The sequence below is a fragment of a genome, unplaced genomic scaffold (assembly GCF_019419815.1).
Source record: "Pyrus x bretschneideri cultivar Hongxiangsu unplaced genomic scaffold, Pyrus_bretschneideri_v1 Contig50, whole genome shotgun sequence".
Taxonomy (NCBI): Eukaryota; Viridiplantae; Streptophyta; class Magnoliopsida; order Rosales; family Rosaceae; genus Pyrus; species Pyrus x bretschneideri.
This window is the reverse complement of record NW_025999788.1, coordinates 2,338,840-2,357,044: the sequence shown is the minus strand read 5'-3', so window position 1 is coordinate 2,357,044 and position 18,205 is coordinate 2,338,840. Positions and strand designations below refer to the sequence as shown.

General features: G+C 33.9%; 2 protein-coding genes across 5 annotated transcripts; one reads left to right on the top strand and one right to left on the bottom strand.

Annotated features, from left to right (window-relative positions):
• Positions 1-245: 245 nt before the first annotated feature.
• LOC103945996 (putative uridine kinase C227.14) lies at positions 246-13,067 on the top strand. Of its 4 annotated transcripts, none has more exons than XR_007252889.1 (13): positions 247-423; positions 865-998; positions 1,166-1,209; positions 1,360-1,437; positions 1,615-1,807; positions 2,151-2,181; positions 2,262-2,320; positions 2,408-2,481; positions 2,638-2,724; positions 3,251-3,312; positions 3,406-3,437; positions 3,536-3,784; positions 12,738-13,067. XR_007252889.1 is itself a non-coding variant. In XM_009356597.2 (12 exons), the coding sequence occupies exons 1-12, from the start codon at positions 366-368 to the stop codon at positions 3,620-3,622; spliced, it is 936 nt and encodes a 311-aa protein (XP_009354872.1). In that variant the 5' UTR covers positions 246-365; the 3' UTR covers positions 3,623-3,889. The 4 variants fall into 4 exon arrangements, 2 of the variants coding, with proteins under 2 accessions (XP_009354872.1, XP_009354871.1); XR_007252888.1 differs by lacking the exon at positions 12,738-13,067 and adding an exon at positions 10,368-10,545; XM_009356597.2 differs by lacking the exon at positions 12,738-13,067 and having other exon boundaries at positions 246-423; positions 3,409-3,437; positions 3,536-3,889.
• Positions 13,068-14,312: 1,245 nt separating this feature from the next.
• On the bottom strand, positions 14,313-17,432 carry LOC103945995 (auxin-induced protein AUX28). Its single transcript, XM_009356595.3, has 5 exons — positions 17,024-17,432; positions 15,615-15,856; positions 15,236-15,371; positions 14,807-14,868; positions 14,313-14,701 (listed from the first exon to the last, which is right to left on the bottom strand). Exons 1-5 carry the CDS (start codon positions 17,317-17,319, stop codon positions 14,664-14,666), a joined length of 774 nt encoding a protein of 257 aa, XP_009354870.2. The 5' UTR covers positions 17,320-17,432; the 3' UTR covers positions 14,313-14,663.
• Between the last annotated feature and the right edge of the window lie 773 nt (positions 17,433-18,205).

The following is an 18,205-nucleotide window of genomic DNA, read 5'->3' as shown; positions in this document are numbered from 1 at the left end:
CCAGTAAATTTGTAAACAAAATTTTGTATATTAGGGAGCAAAGTAGGACTTCAAACAAACTTAGTTTTCTTAGCATTACTCTTTTAATGGTATAAGGTAAAGTGAGACAACAAAACTTGAATTAGGGGAGAAGTTAGATCAAAATAATATTAGGGAGCAAAGTGGGACTCCAAACAAACTTTCAGGGTAACACAGTAATTAAGCCTTTTAAAAAGGGGCGGTATCACGTGGATACTCGTGGCACTCGCAAGTGTAACTCAAACATCCGAATTCCATCCGGAAAACAAGACAGGTTTCTCCGACCTGACCTCCTCAACTCCGTATTCTCAAACTCTCTCCCTTTGTCTTTCTGTCGTTCTTCGGCCATGGAGCTCTCTCTGTCTTCCGCAACCTCGAGAGCTCACACGTATAATTCCTCACCAGGTTTCTCATTCTTTCCTCTCTCATGATATGATTTATTATTTTCTCGTGGGTTTATACAATTTTATGTTTTTATAATTTGATAAATACACGGAAATACCCACCACTTTGATTTGTAAGTTTCTAACTGATTATTTTGTTTTTGATCATTCTTTTTCAATACAAAGTTGAGTGATTTGATGTTGAATTCAACACTTGCCCCTCCAAATTATATTATGTTGTTAGCAAAATCATATTCGCTTTAGAAGAAGCAGAATTCGGTTGAGTTTGTGGTGTAATCAGTGGATTGAAAGTGGAGATAGCTAGCTAGTTAATGACATGTTTAATTATTTGGAATTCGTATTGAATTATTCCAATTTCTGACTTTTCGTGTGGGGGGGTTGCCAAGTAACACTATATGCCACTTTTTCGGTTAATAGATTAGAGTGACTTGCTTATCTGCAGAGCTGTTTCTGCTTGAAAAAGCAAAATTTCCGACATGGGATTGTTATTTTCCCTCTCCTTCGCGAGCTAGGAGAATAGCGAAGCCTTTATTTGCTCAACCTGGAGCCCTCTCTGCCAAGCATAACCCTGTCAAGGTTTGATGGTACTTTCTTTTCTGGGGAGGATTATTAAGCACTCATTTGGTAACTGTTTCGTTTTTAGTTTTCGCTTTCTTGCTAGAGAAAAAGGTTATCAAACCGGCCCTTCTGTAAACAAAAAAACGTTTTAAGATTTTCTAATTTTTTTTATACACACTTTATAGGTTGTATGTTGTCTAAAGAGAGAAGCTACTGTGGTAGAGGGAAGGTATGCTGTCTTCAAAGTTGGAAGCTATAACTCACATCTGCTTATATGGCTATTGCATTTGATGGTTAAACAAGCAAAGCTTTCCTGGTTTTTTTGTATGTATATACACTTTACTTTTGATGAATCACAGTTGTTTCTGTTTCTTTCAAGGTCTATGCATGAAATATATGATGCTTTGGCCGCACGTCTTGTTCCCACAGCCGCAGCAATAGGGAATCCAAAGTTGAAGTAAGTTAGCTTCCGATTTCCTATGCATGCTTTAATCTTTAGACAGGAGGGACCATGAATGTAGTTTTGGTTTTCTGGATTGTATATGGATTTTACCTTTTTGAGTTGTATTTGATTTTCATGCTGATTTTACTTGTTACTCTACAAAGTTATAAATCTGTCTGATGTACGATGCAGGTATATTGTGGGTTTGGCTGGTTCTCCTGGATCTGGGAAAAGCACTACTGCATCTGAAGTTGTGCGACGTGTAAACAAGTTATGGCCCCAGAAAGCTTCTGCATTGGATTCTCAAGTTACTCCTCCAGAAGTGGCTGCAGTTCTCCCCATGGATGGTTTCCATCTTTATCTTTCTCAGCTGGATGCAATGGAGGTTAGCCTTCTTCTGATATTTTGATTTCTGTAGTCCATTGCATTTCTCGTGTATGGCAGTCTTAGCATAGTCTAAGAACCTTTCGAATCGACAATGTGGATAATAGTGTAAGCCAAAATTAGCAATTTTAATTATCCTGTCTTCTTAAAATGTATCTAGCTGGAAATTATTCAATATGTAGGACAAACTCTGTAAATGATACAATATTCTGTGTCACTTACCAACCTATGGACCAAAGTTATGGTTGAAACAACATTTGTTTGGGTTTCGTATTCAAAACAAAACATTATAGATGATAAAAATATTTTGATTCCTAATTTTCTGCAATGTTGTAATATCTTAGAATCCCGAGGAAGCTCATGCAAGAAGAGGAGGTGAGGTTTCTATATTTCACTGTTGATGATTTGACACCTTGAAATCTTTAAAGCTTCAATCTTACGAATTGGTGATTCAGCTCCATGGACCTTTAACCCTAAGCAACTACTCGAGTCTCTCAAGACTCTGAGAAGTGAGGTGATTAGTTGATAATTGATTCTCACAGTTTACAATTGCCTCAAGTTTAGAAGTATGCTATGCATTCTAACAGAAAAATTGTTTCAGGGATCAGTTTATGCACCGTCATTTGACCATGGTGTTGGAGATCCGGTAGAAGATGATATTTTTGTGACCCTTCAGTGAGTAGTTTGTTCCTTTTCACATGAATTGTCGTTAATACCAGCTAAAGAATTAGGCGGGTTGTGAGCAATTATTATGGTGGTCTTAAAATTATGTCATTTTGATTCTTTCATCTTTGATGAGTATGTTCGTAACTTATTTATTTCTATTTGCAGGCATAAAGTGGTCATAGTAGAAGGAAATTATTTATTGTTGGATGATGGGATTTGGAAAGAAGTATCATCTATGTTTGACGAGAAATGGTAAGCCTTATTTATCAAAGGATATATTTTGTGCAAAACTGTATGTTAAAGAGGTCAGGTGGTCTGGTTCTGCTATTCATCCAGTATAATTGTGGATGTGTGGCGGAGACCAATATTCAGAAAATGTCAATGGTGAAGAACTTCACTGGGCTTGTGTGGCTATGTTATGGTGCAGCCTTAATCTGTTCAATAAGGCATGTCGGGAGGACCGATTAAGTCTTCCTTATTTCATAGATTAAAACTTTGATCGTTGGATCACGATATATAAATTTGGCACAGCCCTTTTTTTGATGTATACTTATAAATTTTGTTGAGCATTGGACTTTGATCATGGAATACAAAAAGCATACGACTTTGATGATGGAATAGTTATTTAGAAATTATACTTGTAAGGGCTCTAACACTAAGCAGCACCTCACAATTAATTTGCGACACTGTATTTAATCACTTGTTCTTTTGAAAACCGAAATTCCACTTATTCAAAGGTGTCATTGAATGCTATTGTTTGTTGCTTTTCCCTTTTAAGGTTTCTTGAAGTTGATATTGACAAAGCTATGGAACGAGTTCGAAACAGACATATCTTAACGGGTACATGATTCTTAGTTTTTGAACCACCTACTTGCGAAATGGGACATGTAAAAACATGACATGGTTTAACTGCTTTCTTTATCTTCTACATAGCAGGGAAGCCCCCAGATGTTGCCAAATGGCGGGTAAGCTTCATGGTTTTCCGAGACACGAAGTTCCAATTTTTTTGTTAGTCTAGAGTTTTCACTAAGACGATGCTTATGACCCTTCATCCATCGTGTAGGTTGAGTACAATGACCGGCCTAATGCGGTGACAGTAAACAAATCAAAGAGGAATGCTGATTTGATAATCAAGTCAATCGACTACTGAAGCTTGAAGGTGATCCCGTCCTGCTGGTTGCATTGAACGAAGCTTTCGTTCTATCTGTTTTGCATCCCATGTATGCAAATTGAAGGCCTATCTTCATTTTCCTTGGAAGATATGAACCGGGAAGTAATTTATGCACTCCAAAATTTGCTTTCACTTATGAGGGTAAGAAGTTACTTTTGGAACGCAAATAACATATCCCATGAGTAAAAGTAACTGTGTATATTTGATGAATACAAGATTTATGAAAATTCGCCTAAAATTTTCCAATTTTGTGCAATCGCTACCTGAATTTAAAAAAATTTACAATTAAGCATTCAAACTTTCGTATTGTGTTACCATTTGGCACATAAGTCCGTTTTTATTTACCTTTCAAGTGTGTTTTTGTCGTTTTAGGCCTGGCAAACGGGTCGTGTCTATCGTGTTCGTGTCGTTTTCGTGTAACACTTGTTATCTTAACGGGTCGTGTCGTGTCACACCCGTTATCTTAACAGGTCCTTAACAGGTCGTGTCACTTTACCCAACGGGTAAAGTGACCCGACCCGTTATGACCCATTATGACCCGTTAAGAAAAAAATATATTTTTTTTAAATTTGCACATACCACACATTGCCACATAAATATTACTTCAAAACATTAAAACATTTCTCGTTCAAGTACTATATCTACACTCGAAAATAAAAGCCTAATAAAAAATAATAATACATACACTACTAATATATTACAAATATTAAATGTGCAAGGATAAAGAGTTTTTGTTTTTAAGATTGTAAGTCTTTCTCAAAAGTTTACACCTCCATTTACAAAATCATCAATTTACATCGATCATCATGAAATTGTATTCAATTTACACCTACATCTATATAATTATTATAGTTTTTACTTTTTAGGGATATAAAATTATTAAATTAATGTATATAATTATTAATATTATAGTTGATTCATACTTTTATTAAGTATATAAATTATAACATAAGATTTTGTGATATCCACATCCACTAGTGTAAATATTTTAAATTGAAGATCAAATTCATTCTTTGTATTCATATAGGGTCAAGGAGTGTAGCTGTAAAAATTCATCAAAATCAGAGTTAAAATAACCGTTAAATCTTGATTTTTCGTTTATAACCGTCGAAAAGCTTTGTCCCGTTACTTGATCTCTGAATGTGTTTTTTTGTGATTTTTTGCTGATGTGATCTCCAAGCATATACAAACAATTTTGACGGTTTGGATCGTTGAAATTAGTTTTGGAGAATTCGTAAAACGATAGATTGACTAACACTTAGAGTTTATTTATACTTTCATTAAGTATAACATAAGATTTTGTGGTATCCACTTGTGTAAATATTTTAAATTGAAGATCGAATTCATTCATTGTATTCATATAGGGTCAAGGAGTGTAGTTATAAAAAATCATCAAAATCGGAGTTAAAATAACCGTTAAATCGTGATTTTTCGTTTATAACCGTTGAAAAGCTTTGTCCCGTTACTTGATCTCTGAATGTTTTTTTTTTTTGTGATTTTTTGCTGATGTGATCTCCAAGCATATACAAACAATTTTGACAGTTTGGATCGTTGAAATTAGTTTTGGAGAATTCGTAAAACGATAGATTGACTAACACTTAGAGTTTATTTATACTTTCATTAAGTATAACATAAATTTTTGTGGTATCCACTTGTGTAAATATTTTAAATTGAAGATCGAATTCATTCATTGTATTCATATAGGGTCAAGGAGTAGTTATAAAAAATCATCAAAATCGGAGTTAAAATAACCGTTAAATCGTGATTTTTCGTTTATAACCGTTGAAAAGCTTTGTTCCGTTACTTGATCTCTAAATGTTTTTTTTTTTTTGTGATTTTTTGCTGATGTCATCTCCAAGCATATGCAAACAATTTTGACGGTTTGGATCGTTGAAATTAGTTTTGGAGAATTCGTAAAACGATAGATTGACTAACACTTAGAGTTTATTTATACTTTCACTAAGTATAACATAAGATTTGGTGGTGGTATCCACTTGTGTAAATATTTTAAATTGAAGATCGAATTCATTCATTGTATTCATATAGGGTCAAGGAGTGTAGTTATAAAAAATCATCAAAATCGAAGTTAAAATAACCGTTAAATCGTGATTTTTCGTTTATAACCGTTGAAAAGCTTTGTCCCCGTTACTTGATCTCTGAATGTTTTTTTTTTTGTGATTTTTTGCTAATGTGATCTCCAAGCATATACAAACAATTTTGACGGTTTGGATCATTGAAATTAGTTTTGGAGAATTCGTAAAACGATAGATTGACTAACACTTAGAGTTTATTTATACTTTCACTAAGTATAACATAAGATTTGGTGGTATCCACTTGTGTAAATATTTTAAATTGAAGATCGAATTCATTCATTGTATTCATATAGGGTCAAGGAGTGTAGTTATAAAAAATCATCAAAATCGGAGTTAAAATAACCGTTAAATCGTGATTTTTCGTTTATAACCGTTGAAAAGTTTTGTCCCGTTACTTGATCTCTGAATGTTTTTTTTTTGTGATTTTTTGCTGATGTGATCTCCAAGCATATACAAACAATTTTGACGGTTTGGATCATTGAAATTAGTTTTGGAGAATTCGTAAAACGATAGATTGACTAACACTTAGAGTTTATTTATACTTTTATTAAGTATAACATAAGATTTTGTGGTATCCACTTGTGTAAATATTTTAAATTGAAGATCGAATTCATTCATTGTATTCATATAGGGTCAAGGAGTGTATTTATAAAAAATCATCAAAATCGGAGTTAAAATAACCGTTAAATCGTGATTTTTCGTTTATAACCGTTGAAAAGTTTTGTCCCGTTACTTGATCTCTGAATGTTTTTTTTTTGTGATTTTTTGCTGATGTGATCTCCAAGCATATACAAACAATTTTGACGGTTTGGATCGTTGAAATTAGTTTTGGAGAATTCGTAAAACGATAGATTGACTAACACTTGGAGTTTATTTATACTTTCATTAAGTATAACATAAGATTTTGTGGTATCCACTTGTGTAAATATTTTAAATTGAAGATCGAATTCATTCATTGTATTCATATAGGGTCAAGGAGTGTAGTTATAAAAAATCATCAAAATCGGAGTTAAAATAACCGTTAAATCGTGATTTTTCGTTTATAACCGTTGAAAAGTTTTGTCCTGTTACTTGATCTCTGAATGTTTTTTTTTTGTGATTTTTTGCTGATGTGATCTCCAAGCATATACAAACAATTTTGACGGTTTGGATCGTTAAAATTAGTTTCGGAGAATTCGTAAAACGATAGATTGACTAACACTTAGAGTTTATTTATACTTTCATTAAGTATAACATAAGATTTTGTGGTATCCACTTGTGTAAATATTTTAAATTGAAGATCGAATTCATTCATTGTATTCATATAGGGTCAAGGAGTGTAGTTATAAAAAATCATCAAAATCGGAGTTAAAATAACCATTAAATCGTGATTTTTCGTTTATAACCGTTGAAAAGCTTTGTCCCGTTACTTGATCTCTGAATGTTTTTTTTTTGTGATTTTTTGCTGATGTGATCTCCAAGCATATACAAACAATTTTGACGGTTTGGATCATTGAAATTAGTTTTGGAGAATTCGTAAAACGATTGATTGACTAACACTTAGAGTTTATTTATACTTTTATTAAATATAACATAAGATTTTGTGGTATCCACTTGTGTAAATATTTTAAATTGAAGATCGAATTCATTCATTGTATTCATATAGGGTCAAGGAGTGTAGTTATAAAAAATCATCAAAATCGGAGTTAAAATAACCGTTAAATCGTGATTTTTCGTTTATAACCGTTGAAAAGCTTTGTCCCTTTACTTGATCTCTAAATGTTTTTTTTTTTTTTGTGATTTTTTGCTGATGTGATCTCCAAGCATATACAAACAATTTTGACGGTTTGGATCGTTGAAATTAGTTTTGGAGAATTCGTAAAACGATAGATTGATTAACACTTAGAGTTTATTTATACTTTCATTAAGTATAACATAAGATTTTGTGGTATCCACTTGTGTAAATATTTTAAATTGAAGATCGAATTCATTCATTGTATTCATATAGGGTCAAGGAGTGTAGTTATAAAAAATCATCAAAATCGGAGTTAAAATAACCGTTAAATCGTGATTTTTCGTTTATAACCGTTGAAAAGCTTTGTCCCGTTACTTGATCTCTGAATGTTTTTTTTTTTGTGATTTTTTGCTGATGTGATCTCCAAGCATATACAAACAATTTTGACGGTTTGGATCGTTGAAATTAGTTTTGGAGAATTCGTAAAACGATAGATTGACTAACACTTAGAGTTTATTTATACTTTTATTAAGTATAACATAAGATTCTGTGGTATCCACTTGTGTAAATATTTTAAATTGAAGATCGAATTCATTCATTGTATTCATATAGGGTCAAGGAGTGTAGTTATAAAAAATCATCAAAATCGGAGTTAAAATAACCGTTAAATCGTGATTTTTCGTTTATAACCGTTGAAAAGCTTTGTCCTGTTACTTGATCTCTGAATGTTTTTTTTTTGTGATTTTTTGCTGATGTGATCTCCAAGCATATACAAACAATTTTGACGGTTTGGATCGTTAAAATTAGTTTCGGAGAATTCGTAAAACGATAGATTGACTAACACTTATAGTTTATTTATACTTTCATTAAGTATAACATAAGATTTTGTGGTATCCACTTGTGTAAATATTTTTAATTGAAGATCGAATTCCTTCATTGTATTCATATAAGGTCAAGGAGTGTAGTTATAAAAAATCATCAAAATCGGAGTTAAAATAACCGTTAAATCGTGATTTTTCGTTTATAACCGTTGAAAAGCTTTGTCCCGTTACTTTATCTCTGAATGTTTTTTTTTTGTGATTTTTTGCTGATGTGATCTCCAAGCATATACAAACAATTTTGACGGTTTGGATCGTTGAAATTAGTTTTGGAGAATTCGTATGCCATCAATCAAGTTCCGTGTGTATGTGTGTGTGTATATATATATATATATTTATTAAGTAGATTTAAATCTATTTATTTTGTACGTATAAATTATAATTGACTGGTACACGGAATAGTACATACATCACGTGTCACGTGTGTCATTATAAAAATAGTGAGATATGTCATGACAGTCATGTGTGTGATAAAAAGTTAATAACTTAAAAAAAAAAAAATTTCTCACCACTTCTATTAATTTTCATTTTTCCCTCTCTTTTTTGTTTCCTTTGCAACTTTTTCTTATCATTTTCACTTTTCCCTCCAACATCTTTCCCTAATTCCCTCACTTTTTTGTTTCATTTTCAACTTTTCTTAACATTTTCATTTTCCCTCCATTTTTTTTTTCAAAAAGGGCGGCAAGTTGGCAACGGCAAGAAATTGATTATTGAAATTTGAATGGAAAGAAATCACATCAAATTTCAATGGATGCAAAATCATGCAATGCATCATGCATATTAAATTATTAATTAATAATTATTATAGTTTTTATAAAATTTAATATATATATATATAATTATTATAGATAGACTTAATATTTTGGGGGTATAATTATTATAAATTTTATAGTTAATTTAATATATATATATATATTATAATTTTTAGGGGTATAAAATTGTAAAATTAATGTATATAATTATTATAGTATTTTTTTAGGGTTATAAAATTATAAAAATAATATTCTGCTTATCGTGTATCGTGTTACCCACGTGTATACCCGAACCAACCCGTTATCTTAATAGGTGCTTATCGGGTTACCCGATAACGACCCGATTCGTTATCGTGTCGACCCAAACACCTGTTAATTTCGTGTCGTGTCGTGTCGGGTTATCGGGTCGTGTTAGAAATTGCCAGGCCTTTCCCTCTACTAAGGGTTTTTCGGATTCTTTTTTATATAACTTTGACTTTTGCGCACACATTATTTTTATTGATACATGCGATATTTTAATTTAAACAAATTTAAATTGCAGAGAACGAGATTTTCAAATTTGGGTGCATACAGGGAATATATCAGCAATAACCAATGTGGCTACAGTCACGTTTGTTACACATTGTGTTCTTTTTAATACCTACAATATAATACACACTAAGGTAGAAACACGTTTTCTCTCCCTTCTAGTTTCTCTCTCTAGAAACCCAGACTAGAGCCTTTTCTTCGACTTCAACTTTTAGCCGTCGTCCTTGCTCTTGCTTGGGGATAGGCAGCAACCCACTACCTCCTCCTCTTTCTCTCTCTCTCTCTCCTTCCCTCCTTTGCCTTTTACTTCTTTTCCTCCCCTCTCACTTCTCCTGCTCCATCCCCTTCCTTGCATCTATCTCTTCCTCTCAATCTTTCCAGTCTTCTTCTTTCGTTTTATTCCTGGTTCTTTATGAGTTTATCTCTGTTTCTGAGCTGAGTCTCAACTATCCCCTGAGCATGTCTCAGATTTGAGCTTCATTCCCTTTATCCGGCATCTTTTGCTTAATTTTATTGCTTTCTATCTTTTAACTTTATGTCCTTTCTCCTCTTTAGCTGTGATATTACATCCTCATCCCACTATGTACTCAGATAGACGGGCTCCAAACAGGAAATGGATACCAAATCTACTATCATCCTTCACTTCCCCTCCCCTAAGCGGCATACTTATGTCAGATCTATCGAGGTCAAGTGTTGGGTATTTTACATAACCCCCAAGCCTCACCCTCTATCCGTATGATACTTTGTATATATTTGCAGGAGTTCGTGAAGGAGATTTGGATCTGGTGTTTACTTTCTTGGTCCGGAGTTTGGCTTCATATGAGGATGTGACGGCAATGGCAATGTGGTCTTTGCTGCTGGAGATTAGGGTTCTTTATTTTCTGTTTTCTACTGCCTTCAGGCCCAAGTTTGCTTATGTGGACCTCCCGTTATATTTTGGGTTGTTGTTTTCATTTTGCTTAGACCTTTACTTTCCTTGTAGTTGTTTACTCAATCCTTTTTGGGCCTTGTACTAATTCTTATGTTAATGAAAGTGGACTTTTTGATTAAAAAAAAAAAAAATACACACTAAGGTAACTTTTACTTGTTTTGATATAACATTATAAAGTATTAGTAAAACATTAAATCATATTCGAAATGGCAAAAATCCCTTTCCAAAGTCAAAAGGCAATAAATCTAGCGAAGAAAAAAAGAATGGCCATGCATGTATAAATTAAATGCCTCCATTAACATGCACGTTCTCCTGTTCCCTCTATGACTCTATCAACTACGGTCTGGTTTGGTACTGAGGTGATTTTGAAAAAAATTAGTATAAAAAAAAGCTGGGAGCTGTTTTTGTGTTTGGTAAACATTTAGCTTCAGTTTTTTTTTACAGTTTTGGGTGAAAAAAAGCCAAAAACAAGAAGCTGCAAAACCTAACTTTGAAAAACCGGTTTTTTTTTTCATATATGTTTTACATAAAAGTTTACTAAATACTATAATACTGCTTTTTTTTTTTTTTTTTCAAAAGCACTTTTACAAAAAAGTTTACCAAACACTCAGCTGCTTTATTTCACAGCACAACAGAAACAGTTTTTTTTTTCAAAGCACATCAATACTAAACCAGCCCTATGTACTGGAAAGCATTCCCAATTAATTTTAGTCGATTATTTGCACAACTTTCATTTATATCTAAATTCCTTCCTCCTGTTAAATTTCTCCAAATTTCATCCATGCTGTCGTTACTTTGGAATGCACACTGGTAATTTCAAAGAAGTGGTTAGGAGAGAGCACCCCATGTCCATTTCATTGTATTTGTCGTCCGCCATGGGCACATCGACATGGTTAACTGGTGATTTCTATGTGCCGCTGAAGGAGAAGAATAAGCAGCACCAACCTCACCTGATCATATCAGGATTTTCATGGCGGTGGGTGGGCTACGAGAAGGTGGGGTTGCGGGGAGGATGGAACGGGGATTTGGGTGGCTGGTGGTTTGAGGTTGGGGGTGGTAGAGGAAGGGGGAGGGGGGTCACGCTCGGGTAGCACTAGGAGAGCAACAGAGATAAATGGGAGGCTGGTTGTTTGTGGCTTGACATGTTTCCCTTTTTTTTTTTTTTTCTTCCCAATAATTAATTAATTATTTATTTATCCTATGAAATGATAGTTTGCCCTCTAAACTAATGAAACCATAGATGAAATGTAGAGAGACTTAACTGCAGGGGGAATTAAGCTATAAATAAAAATTTAGGGAGTAATTGGCCAAAATTTAAGTTCTGGAGTTAAGTTGATAGCTGATTTCAAGTTAGAGAAAATCGACGTATACCTCTAAAATTACACACAAAAGTTAAACACAACAAATTAATCATATGTTACATTACCGTGCTTAGGCAAGCCAATTATTAATACTAAACAAGCAAACACCAACCGTCCTTGAGCGTAATTAATCATATGTATTATATTGTAACAAATTAATCATATGTTACAATATAATACACACTAAGGTAGAAACGCGTTTTCTCTCCCTTCTAGTTTCTCTCTCTAGAAACCTAGACTAGAGCCTTTTCTTTGACTTCAACTTCCAACCGTCTTCCTTGCTGTTGCTTGGGGATATGCTGCAACCCACTACCTCCTCATCTTTCCAGTCTCCTTCTTCCCTCCTCTTTCTCTCTCTCTCTTTCCCTCCTTTGCCTTTTTCTTCTTTTCCTCCCCTTTCACTTCTCCTGCTCCATCCCCTTCCTTGCATCCATCTCTTCCTCTCAATCTTTCCAGTCTTCTTCTTTCGTTTTATTCCTGGTTCTTTATGAGTTTATCTCTGTTTCTGAGCTGGGTCTCAACTATCCCCTGAGCTTGTCTCAGATCTGAGCTTCATTCCTTTTATCCAGCATCTTTTGCCTAATTTAATTGCTTTCTGTCTATTAACTTTATGTCATCCCTCCTCATTAGCTGTGATATTACATTCTCATCCCACTATGTACTCGGATAGGCAGGCTCCGATCAAGAAATGGATACCAAATCTACTATCATCCTTCACTTCCCCTCCCGTAATCGGCATACTTATGTTAGATTTATCGAGGCCAAGTGTTGGGTATTTTACATACCCCCTAGCCTTACCCACTATTCGTATGATACTTTGTTTGTATATATTTGCAGGAGTTCGTGAAGGAGATTTGGATCTGGTGTTTACTTTCTTGGTTCGGAATTTGGCTTCATCTGAGGATGTGACGGCGATGGCAATGTGGTCTTTGCTACTGGAGATTAGGATTCTTTATTTTCTGTTTTCTAGTGCCTTCAGGCCTAAGCTTGCTTATGTAGGCCTCCTGTTATATCTTGGGTTGTTGCTCTCATTTTGCTTGGACCTTTACTTTCCTTGTAGTTGTTTACTCAATCCTTTTTGGGCCTTGTACTAATTCTTATGTTAATAAAAGTGGACTTTTTGATAAAAAAAAAAAAAAAATACACACTAAGGTCACTTTTACTTGTTTTGATATAACATTATAAAGTATTAGTAAAACATTAAATCATATTAGAAATAGCAAAAATCCCTTTCCAAAGTCAAAGGCAATAAATCTAGCGAAGAAAAAAAGAATGGCCATGCATGTATAAATTAAATGCCTCCATTAACATGCACGTGCTCCTGTTCCCTCTATGACTCTATCAACTAGGTCTGGTTTGGTACTGAGATGATTATGAAAAAAGTTAGTATAAAAAAAAGTTGGGAGCTATTTTTGTGTTTGGTAAATATTCAGCTTCAGTTTTTTTTCATAGTTTTGGGTGAAAAAAAGCCAAAAACAAGAAGCTGTAAAACCCAACTTTGAAAAACCGGCTTTTTTTTCACCTGTTTTACATAAAAATTTACCAAATACTGTAATACTGTCTTTTTTTTTTTCAAAAGCACTTTTACAAAAAAGTTTACCAAATACTCTGCTGCTTTATTTCACAGCTGATTATTCTCACAACACAGCATAAGCAACTTTTTTTCATAGCACAACAATACCAAACCAACCCTACGTCCTGGAAAGTATTCCCAATTAATTTTAGCTGATTATTCGCACAACTTTCATTTATATCTAAATTCCTTCCTCCTGTTAAATTTCTCCAAATTTCATCCATGCTGTCGTTACTTTGGAATGCACACTCGTAATTTCAAAGAAGTGGTTAGGAGAGAGCACCCCATGTCCATTTCATTGTATTTGTCGTCCGCCATGGGCACATCGACATGGTTAACTGGTGATTTCTATGTGCCGCTGAAGGAGAAGAATAAGCAGCACCAACCTCACCTGATCATATCAGGATTTTCATGGCGGTGGTTGGGCGACGACAAGGTGGGGTTGCGGGGAGGATGGAACGGGGATTTGGGTGGCTGGTGGTTTAAGGTTGGGGGTGGGAGAGGAAGGGGGAGGGGGGTTACGCTCGGGCAGCACTAGGAGAGCAACAGAGATAAATGGGAGGCTGGTTGTTTGTGGTTTGACATGTTTCCTTTTTTTTTTTTTTTTTTTTTTTTTCCCAATAATTAATTAATTATTTATTTATCATATGAAATGATAGTTTGCCCTCTAAACTAATGAAACCATAGATGAAATGTAGAGAGACTTAACTGCAGGGGGAATTAAGCTATAAATAAAAATTTAGGGAGTAATTGGCCAAAATTTAAGTTCTGGAGTTAAATTGATAGCTGATTTCAAGTTAGAGAAAATCGACGTATACCTCTAAAATTACACACAAAAGTTAAACACAACAAATTAATCATATGTTACATTACCGTGCTTAGGCAAGCCAATTATTAATACTAAACAAGCAAACACCAACCGTCCTTGAGCTTACTTAAAATTGATCGATCGATCGATCGAGTTTAAATGGGTCTGTCCATGGTAAAAACTCAAATTCTAAGTATCTCACTTTAAATAATTACACATATAATTAACGATCAAACCATATCATTAATTTTACAAGCAAACGCATCCAATCATCCGAACAACCTGCTCAATCCATCGCGTTTTCGATGGTTTTCGATTTGTTTTGCCTTGACCGCGACGACATTAAAGGAGCAGGCTGTAACGATTATTCGTTACTAGTGCTTCAGCTTATGTTCTTGCATTTCTCCATGGCTCTTGGTGCTGAAAATATTACAATCAACGTGTTTTAGTAAGCTAGTAAATTAAAGGACAAATATGATTCATGGTGGTTAATTAGCTCTATAGTGATTGAAGATAGATACTAACCGAGCCCAACAGCCTCCTTGCTCTTCATTATGCGCAATCTCTTGCATGATTCAACAAACATCCTGCTTGCACGAGAGAAAATGTTAACTAAAATAAATAATTTTTTTGTCGATAGATGATAACATTAGTAGTTAAATTTTTAAAAGTTAAGGTCAAGGAGGGAGATAGGTGGGGATCAAACCTGCACTAAGGTGCATAGGTATTATTGTTTTCCACTACTGTGGTAAAACGCTATCTAAAGTTGAATATTCAGGGGTTTTGGTAAACAATTTATTTCAGTTCTTGTTCTTATTTTTGTTTTTAAAAAACTGAAAAAATTGTTTGGTAACCAGATACAATTTTCAGAAAAATATAAACTGATTGATATGACGTCAAATTTTGAAAACTAACAAAAATAACTTTCAGATTTTAATTTTCAGAAAAACTTACTCCCATGGGACATCGCCAACCAGCATCCAATCACCATCCTTGTCTTCATATGTTGGAATGTAATCAGAACCGTTGAGAACATCCATCAGCTTGCTCTCATTCATGAAGTCCTTCATTCCTTGGGATCCACAATTTCCTTCAATGATTGAAAATTTTGTAACATTGCTCCCGAGTCTCATAATAATCGAAAATTTACAAACAAATAATATTAACTTGGTCCAAAAATATAAGAGAGGTGATTCAGCACACCCATTTTTTTCTCCTTACGCACCCGTATTTATTTTTAGAGGTTGAATTGATCAAATCTAAAAAAATTGAGGGACAACAATTTAACAGAGTATGCATAAATCGTTTTTCAAAATATAAATATAGTAGTTACCAATGGTGAAGGAGCTGAACATTTTGGCTAGCGCATCAGAGAGCTCAGGGTAACTCTTGTACATCTTCAAGTCGACCTTGCGAAGGTAGGGTGCACCATCCATGCTAACCTTCACCAGAACTGCATTATTATTGCCACCCTTGTTCATCTGCTCACTTTCTCCGTCATTCGAGTTCTTTTGCACCGCCGTGAACATGTTCTTTCGGAAAGATCGCACCGGTGGCCAACCCACGACTTGTGCCCTATTAATTAATAGTAATATTAGATAATTCCATGCCTAACATCATGTTCATTAGTTAGTTATAAGATACTGTGTTTTATTCCATTATTGTTAAACCCATTATATTTAACATGAGTATTTGTAAGCTCAAGTTATTAAGAGTATTTGGTTTTATTGAAATTCTATATAAGCATGTTCAATTGTCTTCTCTCCAACATCGGTTGTATCAAAGAAAAAAAAAAGATCATTATATGAGTATTGTTATTCATACCATATTTTTGTACCACATTTTCATACCATTTTATGTGGCATTTGATGTGGACAGCCAGATCATTTGAATTAATCAGATTTTTAAATTTAGTTTATTATTTAACAAACTAATAATTAAGAAAAATTAATTAATTAAATGATGATTGTGGTATCCAAAGAGTCTTTCTCCTTCATTTTCTTGGGTTTTGCAAAATTTTCAAATGATATGGCTGTCACATCAGATGCTACCTAAGGTGGTATAAAAATATGGTATGAATAACATTACTCTTATTATATATTCAAAATTTAATGCTACTCACTAGCTAAGTCTTTTACATGAATAAATTCTATATAATAACAACTAATTTGTGCAGTATCTAATTTCTTAATTTCATTCAAATTCTATCTTCTACTCGCTGCTATATATGTTGAATAAATTAAGTGCCGAAAATTGTAAATAAATTTATACACATAATATATATGTCAAGTAATCAAATTTGATCAATCTCAGTTTTTATTCCTTTTTCCTTTCATTTTTATGATGAAAAAATATCCCGGAGAAAAGGAACAATTAAATAATATACAAAAGCATGTATCCAAAACTAGAAGAACTTTATATATTGGGTTCCTCAATTAGTTTTCTCCTAGCAGAAAAAAATTTCAAATTTTCAGAAGTAGAGAAATCTTATTAAGAGAAATGCATGGAGCAAAAATTGATTGTATTAATTCTTGTACTAATTAATTAAATTGACAAGAGATACATATGGCTAGGTAAAAAAAGTCTCATGAGTCAGGAACATGATAACATATATACATTAGATGGCATCCATTATATTATAGTATTAGGGTCATCATATCAATTATTGAATGGAAAAAACAACAAGCGCACGCACATGCATGTTCATACTTTTCATAATCATCATCATCAACAACAACTTACTTGGCAGCAGGAGGCTTTGCTGGATCGGAAGCCGGAAGATCAAGGTGGTTGTTCTTCTCCTTGTTCGTCTTGGACTTATCAGCACTGCCATCTTTCCCACCAGTACTATTTGCCTCCTTAGAACTATTAGAAAGATTAAGCTTCAAATCCACACAAGTACTAGTATCAGTACTAATCTTACTCTCAGTTTCAGAAAACCCTCTCTTCCTCATCACCACCACCTGATCTCCGTCACGGCCACCGCCACCACCACCACCCGGCAGCCCTAGCCTCAGCTCTGTCTCTTCAAACCCCATCTGAGATGATTAACCTCTCTCTCTCTCTCTCTAAACTTTCTCTCTCTCTCTCTAGACTCTTTCTTTCTGTAATATTGGTAGCTAGCTTGGGTTTTGATGTTTCTTTGTGTTGATGTTTGATATGTGATCTTTATGGAGATAATAATAATCGTGTGGGGGAAGTGGGGGACTGTTTGGAGAGATTTTTTAGTGTGATCGTCACATAAGATAGTATATTACATGTCCTTATATAAATAGTGGATTATGTGTGTTAAAATGTTAATAACTTAAAAATTAAAATTTTTCACTATTTACATTAAAACACATGATGTACCATCCGTATTCTCATTACAACTAAAAATTTCTCAACTGTTTGGGCTGGCGTTGGTATTAATATGCAATGGGTGCACCGTATACCCGAAAATGGGTTCTTGACACGTGGCAGACTGCATGAGCTGGCTTCTACAGCCCTGCTGGGCTACGTGACGACACCACTGAGTGATTGTTATCTATCCTATGATTGTGGTGTGCAGGGCGTGGATTGTGGACTCTCCACTGTGGACAACCACCATATACTATATTCATGTTCAATAGTAATATATTATTTATAATTATTATTGTATTTTACTAATTATTAGACTTATTATATGAGAGTTTTAACGAAAAATTCACGTTACTATTCATTTTAACGAAAAATCATATTTTTACATTAAAAAGTCAATCCTGGTACTATTCACTTTACCCTTTATTTTGTCCTTATCATTAAAACTCAAAATTTTTAAATTATTTTCATTAATTTTTCTTTATTATATACGTATTTCAATACAGCCCGAAATAAGGTTACAAAGTCACAAATGGAAAGCTGGTGATGGGGATGAGCTACGTAAAGGGGGCCATCAGTCATGAT

What these genes read in the sequence shown, in the direction of transcription:
- LOC103945995 (XM_009356595.3), bottom strand. Translation starts at nt 17,319, where the DNA reads ATGGGGTTTGAAGAGACAGAGCTGAGGCTAGGGCTGCCGGGTGGTGGT. An exon ending in GTTCAGCTCCTTCACCATTG is followed by an intron (nt 15,372 to 15,614) that starts GTAACTACTATA and finishes CAATCATTGAAG; the next exon opens with GAAATTGTGGATCCCAAGGA. An exon ending in GTTGGCGATGTCCCATGGGA is followed by an intron (nt 14,869 to 15,235) that starts GTAAGTTTTTCT and finishes TCGTGCAAGCAG; the next exon opens with GATGTTTGTTGAATCATGCA.
- LOC103945996 (XM_009356596.2), top strand. Translation starts at nt 366, where the DNA reads ATGGAGCTCTCTCTGTCTTCCGCAACCTCGAGAGCTCACACGTATAAT. An exon ending in TCAAGACTCTGAGAAGTGAG is followed by an intron (nt 2,321 to 2,407) that starts GTGATTAGTTGA and finishes AAATTGTTTCAG; the next exon opens with GGATCAGTTTATGCACCGTC. An exon ending in CAGATGTTGCCAAATGGCGG is followed by an intron (nt 3,438 to 3,535) that starts GTAAGCTTCATG and finishes TCCATCGTGTAG; the next exon opens with GTTGAGTACAATGACCGGCC.